Source organism: Atta cephalotes (genome assembly GCF_000143395.1).
Source record: "Atta cephalotes unplaced genomic scaffold scaffold00030, whole genome shotgun sequence".
NCBI lineage: Eukaryota > Metazoa > Arthropoda > Insecta > Hymenoptera > Formicidae > Atta > Atta cephalotes.
Genome location: NW_012130094.1, coordinates 1,917,641 through 1,924,447, shown reverse-complemented (window position 1 = coordinate 1,924,447; position 6,807 = coordinate 1,917,641). Strand labels below are relative to the sequence as shown.

The following is a 6,807-nucleotide window of genomic DNA, read 5'->3' as shown; positions in this document are numbered from 1 at the left end:
GTCCTACCCCACCCGCCGTATTCTCCAGACATTGCTCCCTATCACTTGTTTCGATCAATGGCACACGGCCTGGCTGATCAGCACTTCCGGTCTTATGAAGAAGTAAAAAATTGGATCGATTCGTGGATAGCCTCAAAAGATGACCAGTTTTTTCGACGCTATCCGAAAGATGGGAGAAAGTAGTGGTCAGCGATGGACAATACTTTGAATCATAAATGTATAACCAGTTTTTTACAATAAAGCCTCGAATTTCGGAAAAAAACGGCGGAAGCAAAGTTGTACACCTAATACTTAAAAATCATTGCCTTTAAATATTAAATATCATAAATATAGCCTCTATTTACTCATGTACATTACATGTATTTCGTAATATTTAGAGAAGACTATTTTTTGGCGCGGAAAAATATAATCTATCTTCGAATCGTGCAAATCATCAGAACATATGAGTCGTACAAAATATGCAGAATGTCTGACACGAATAAGAAAAACAAAGTTTCAACATTATATTTTATTATACGATTGTAATAGAACGTCTTACCTTTGCATTTGACTCCCACTTTCCCGGTGCCCCAGATATAATCTTCACCTATGGAATAAATTTAAAAATCAATATGTATTTTTATAACAAAATGAAATTTTGTGATTTTTCTAAATCACAATTGTAATTATTTAATATAAAATAGGTAGTTCGTTTACACATTTAATATAGTAATTGAATAAAAGACGAGAGCAAAAAAATAATAGACTGATGTCTATTTCTATCATTAGATCAAACAGATTAACTTTAATTTAATTTAATTTATTCTTTATCTTTTTCTAATACTTGGAACTAAAAAAATGAAAACTAAGTGAAACCAAGATTAAAATTAATCTGTATTGGTAGATAGGTATGAGAATCATTCATTTCATAATGCTTCTACATTAGTATTAACTTGATTTACATAATGAATAATACAAACCATAATTAATAATATACTTACAATGTTTACAGAGAATGGGCGTTACAAAGTATACATCTACGAGGACGTGATTGTAGGAGTTGTATTCCGTGCTCGTGGAATCTGCTACATATGCTGTAACAAGGAAGTGACGAATTAATGAGGCGAATTAATGCAGTAATCTAAAGTATTTTTGATATTATATATACAATAGTGTTATAATATTTACCATACGGCCCATTGCTAAGCGTTACATAAGACGACTCTTCTTCATTGTGAGTGTCGAGATACGGCGATAGGCTTCCTTTCAGCATTAGGACTTCGTCGGTTGTAACCTCCGCGTCTAAATATAAAATCACGCAAATATAAATACATGTAACTGACACAAATTATGAAAATAAATAAGCATTTAAAGGAATAAAATTGTCAGGTATTGCTCACTTACTTCAAAGTGACACAACTAAAATTTTTTTTAAATTATAAATGAATTAGTAAACATTACTCTATCATCAAAAAAGTGAATTTAATTTTATGAAATCATTAAAATTGTCACAACTCAAAGAATGGTTTAAAAAAAAAATTATCAAAATCGTTAAAACTTAAAAGAGGCGGATAAGAGTTGTGAAACAAAAATAATAAAATGACATTGATTAAATTAAAAAATAAGTTTCCTCCTTTTCTGGGAAACTTAATTTTTTTAGTTATCGCTTTTGAAGTAAAGATGAAGTAAAACATAACATCACAAATTATTTTATTCATATATTCCTAGCCTATTAATATAATAAATTTCGTACCAGACACAAAGTCTGCTTGCTTATTTATTGAGTCGCACGAAACGACACCAATTTTTAATCTTCTCGGAAGCGTGATAGTAGATACTCGCAAAGAAAACGATCACATCAGCAGATCATCGTCTCCAAAAGCGTACGCGAGTTTACTCGTTTGTCAGTCACACATGGCATGCAGCAAACGTAAACAATCTCATGGAATACAACAATCATAGGACATAATCTTTCTCGATTCTTACGCATCCTCCTCAGAGAGACTCAAAGCATTTCTTTTATCGCTTTACTTGAATCGTATTAGAAGAAGCTTTTATTTAATTCCAAATTATTTGTGACTATTTGTGGCTATTTTGAGCATTATTTAGGAAAGCTGATCTTTGTGTAATATAGCTTATCCTCTTCTTATTGGGCACATACAATTTGATTCTCATATGTGTACTTTGAATTATTAAAAATAATGATTTACTCTTCGTTAAAAAAGCTACTTCTGTATCCTTATATAATGTTATATTCTTTTAAAAATTATCTCTATCGCTGTACATAAATACGTAAGATGCAGTACGACAATGTTGTCCCGACGACGTTGGTTCATCCAATATGTCAAACTTCTCTACAGTAAGGTAATATAAACACCATAACAATTATTCATGCATGACCGTGCAATGCATTATTATCTTTATCATTCTCCTTTGCATTTCTTCCGCGGACATCCACTCTTCGAGTGTAGTTCTTCTTTTATTTCACTATTTCTACGTTTCATATCCAAGATATTGTGACCAGCCTACGTATTGTAGTCTCTGAAATAAACAATATAATATTACATTTGAATCCAACTATTCTTTTCACATTGCAATTAACTTAATAGTAATTAAAAATGATTTCTTTTAATTAATTCTAGAATTTGAACAGCTTAAATTTGAAGTATTTTTCTTTTAAATTAATAAAAACCTTTAATTTAAAAAATATATGATTATAGCTAAGATAATCTTTACAAGTATCTGAATCAATTTGTACTTCCTCAAATTAATTTTCTATGTAAATATAAAAATTTTTACGCGTTTATCACAGTATAAAGAGAGCAGACTCTCGGTTGTCACATTTACTTTGTTTTTAAACATAAAAAATTGAAAATATATTGTATCATATGCATTAATGTTTGCAAAACGATACATAATCATCAGGATTGGATAAATTAACTTTTTTTTTAACAATAAGTTAAGTTAAAGTTAACAGCCTTGAAAATTTAGCTTAGTTAAGATAAAAGTTAATAGTGACATTAATTGAATTAATTGAATTAAATGAAAAAAAATAATTAAAAAGTTAAAAGTTAAATTTATTTTATTTCATAATTTCAAGTTAACTTTTTTTTAACTAAATTAAAAAATAAAATTAAAAAGTTAATTTTTTTAATTAACAAGGAGACTCACATATGTTATTTTGGTTTTTGATCAGGATTTTTGCGTAATTATTTTGGAGCACAAAATAATTCTTTTAAATAGTAAATTGCACTGCTATATTTTTCAAAAAAAAATCTTAAAATAATTTTAGGTCGTGATGATTGCTTTCAAATCTTTATTGTTTGTTTAAACGTATATGAAATATTGGAATAATTATAATAAAAAATATATTAGATAATCCGCTCATATAAATTTCAAACAATAAAATAAAGAGCTTCTACTAAGTCATTTTCAATAAATGAACTTTGAAAGGTATAAATATTAAACCTTTATTATTCTTTTATTATCATATTCCGTGAAATGATAATAAAAAAATAATAAAGATTTATTGTTTATATCTTTCGAAGTTTATTGAAATTTATTGAAATGATTTAGTAGAAGCTCCTTATTTTATTGTTTGAAATATTGGAAATTATTTAAAATTAGAAAAATACATTTCCGATGAACATGAATGTACAAGCATATAATCCGAGTATAAGATCTGTATAATGCCAACTATCTAACCCTGATGTTGACTTTTAACAAATCAAATTAAAAGTTAATTGCTGATAAAATTATATGAAGTTATAATAATTATATGAAGTTAAAAAGTTAAAATGTAAAGTTAAATAAAGTTAAAATTAATTAATTAACTCTTTAACTTAACTTTTAACGTTTTAACTTAGCATTATCCAACCTTGATAATCATTTACTTGATAAACATTTTAACAATCCTAAACAGATTTTATATATTGTAATGTTATATCGAAATGAACCGAACATTTCGTTGTTCAATTTTGTATAAGTGATAAAGAAACAAGAATTTTTAATCAAACTAAAAATTTATAAGAACTTGTTTCTAATTAAATGATTATATTTATAAGACCTTGTTTAAAAAAATCTCTGTTTTCAGACTTATGTCAAAGTGATATAGGTAGCTTAAATCGCTCCAAGTAAATACTTTCTAGAAAGCTATTTGCAAGATTAAGAAATCATTCAAAAATTGATGAACAAATATATTATTTACAATTAAGAAATATTCTAAATATTATAAGAACAACTTGATTAAAAAATCGTTTTTTTATCAAAGAGATCAATTAAACTGCTCCAAGTAAATATTTTTTAGAAAATTATTTGCAAGATTAAGAGATCATATTATACATATACCAAAAAAAATCTACTAATCTTTCAGCATCCACGGAAGATCTATAAAACTCAGAGAGATGAAAGCTTAAATAACAAGCTTAAATAACAATCTTTTATGTACAAGGTACAAAAGTTCTTCACTACAGAATATTTTCACGTTTGAAAGATCCAGAATCCAGCGATATGAAATTCTGTCGAAATTACGTTCTTCATTAACAGAGCAACAATACCGTGGCGCACCAGAGAGTAAAGATATGCCTCAGATAACTGTCATCGCAATCGAGGGTATACGTGCACGGTGTGCACGCGTGAAACCGCACGTCGAGGCCGTCGAGACGAGGACGCGAACGGGAGTTCACGTGCCGAGCGTGTGGGCTTCGAGAGGGACGCTTACCTTGCCTGACGTCGCGGTTCGTCGAGCGGAAAGTGAAAACGGTAGCGATGAGGGCAAACGGATGCGCTACACCTCGCCAACGGGACTCCTCGGTGACGAAAAACTTGCGGCGCGGACACTTCGCTCGGAGGAAGAGGGGAGGATGCACGAGGGCGACAGCTACGAAGATGATGACGGCGACGACGACAACGATGACGATGATGACGACGACGACGCTCAGAATTCCTCCCTCTTCTGCCCTCTTCTCAAGTTACCTTCGTCGATTGCATGTGCCGGGAACTTGCGGATAAGTCGCGTCGGATACCTCGACGATTGATCACGAGAGGGGTAGAAGAGGGGCACAATAATAATATCGTTTGCCGTGCCGCAACACCACGAACGAACACGGTTAGGCCAGCCTAGGCAGCTAAAGTCGCAAGTCGCAACTCGCAACGCTCGATCGGCTCGACTTCAAATCGACTACGCGCGGTCGATTCGATCGAGAGCGAGTGCGATTGCCCGCGGATTTCAAAATACAATTTTCCGAATATCGAACCGATCGGACTTAATTCAGTGAGCGCTCGCTATTATTGGTGTATTCCTATCTATCATCCAATCAATATTTTAGATCTGGAAGAATACATCAATAGCAGCAAGCGCTCACTCAATTGTTGAATCCGCTGAACCACTGACGAGAGATATTAAAGATCGTCAACGATCTCGGCAAATTTTCGGCGGTATGAAAAGGATTCCCAAGAATTCGGATAATTGAAGAACGCATTATCGATAATTGAATTGATAAATTTGCTATTAACACAAATATTTGGCTAATACATTATTAAATTCATGATTTTGTATTACATAATAATATTCCATAAATAAATATAGATACTTGTAAAGTTGTAATATCCTATATATTGAAAAATTACAATTTTTTCTCTGCAATTATCATCTCTGTTTGATAATCAAATTTTGACGATAACACTGAAATCACAATTTTAAAGAAAATTCGAGTATTAAGTTTTAAATGCATATATACCGATAAACACGTCTATTAAATCGTAAAATTAGCACATTATTATCAGTTTTTTACTTTTAATCACTTCAATTATTAATAAAGACGCGAACTCTCTAAGTCGGTCTTTAATAGTGGCTTAATAGTAGTTGTATTCCAAATTTGCTACTAGCACTGAAAATGCTACAGTTTACGTTACGTGCACTATAGATTTTCAGTACTGGCAGTCAAATTTGGAACACAATCTTTTGATCTATTTTTTGTTTCTGCATTAGACTGTTCTTTCTCGCTTTAAACAAATATCAAACATATCTATCTCACTTTAAGTTCCAAAAGTATGTACACTAGCTCAGCCGCAGAAAACAAACCATTTATCTCGTTGGTGGCAAGCGCAGCCATTCTATGCGTTTCTAAACTCACTACAGAGATGTTCGAATTTTTATATCTTTGCACGATCAGGCGGAGTTTGCGAACGCGCAATCGCATTGACGGGTCCCGCTCTCTTTGTCATCAGTCATCACATGGACAAGCTAGTGCACGTTTGCCTTGCTCGTACGATTCGTACAACATTCATTTCCTTATATAGCAAAACGGATCACCGGTGAGAGAAACTACATTATCATGAGCACGATAATTACCCAGGAAGCCTATGACGAAGAGATTAGGGAATTAATAGAAAGCCTCGGTTTGACTGAAGAGGAGGCGATCGAGGATGCTATTAAGTGCTACGAAATGAAAGTATGTATTCCTACATCTCTTTGTTTACAATGCTTGTCAATCAATAAAAAATATACTTTTTGCTCTTTGCGCGCGATTGTGTAATTCATTCGCCTCTCTATATTGGAAATTTTTATCTTTGACATTAAAGAAAAAGAGAGAACAGAGTTTTAAATCATAGAATATTTCGGAAAATTATAACAAATGTTTGTCTAAAAATTAAAATTAATTTGTAAAGAATTCGTATATAAATATAATATAAATTTATTCTTTAATATATTTATTAGGATAAATTAATTGTATATTATATATATAAAATTTACTTCTATACACACACACACACCACACACACACACACACACACACACACACACACACACACACACACACAATAATA

At 31.4% G+C, this 6,807-nt stretch overlaps 1 protein-coding gene across 1 annotated transcript in view; it reads left to right on the top strand.

Moving 5' to 3' along the window:
* The first annotated feature begins 6,314 nt into the window (after positions 1 to 6,314).
* The window catches only part of LOC105620877 (armadillo repeat-containing protein 6 homolog), a 6,124-nt gene continuing 5,631 nt past the window's right edge, over positions 6,315 to 6,807 (top strand). Inside the window, exon 1 of the mRNA XM_012202353.1 lies at positions 6,315 to 6,431. Coding sequence (XP_012057743.1) covers positions 6,315 to 6,431 — 117 coding nt within the window. The remainder of the gene's footprint in view (positions 6,432 to 6,807) is intronic.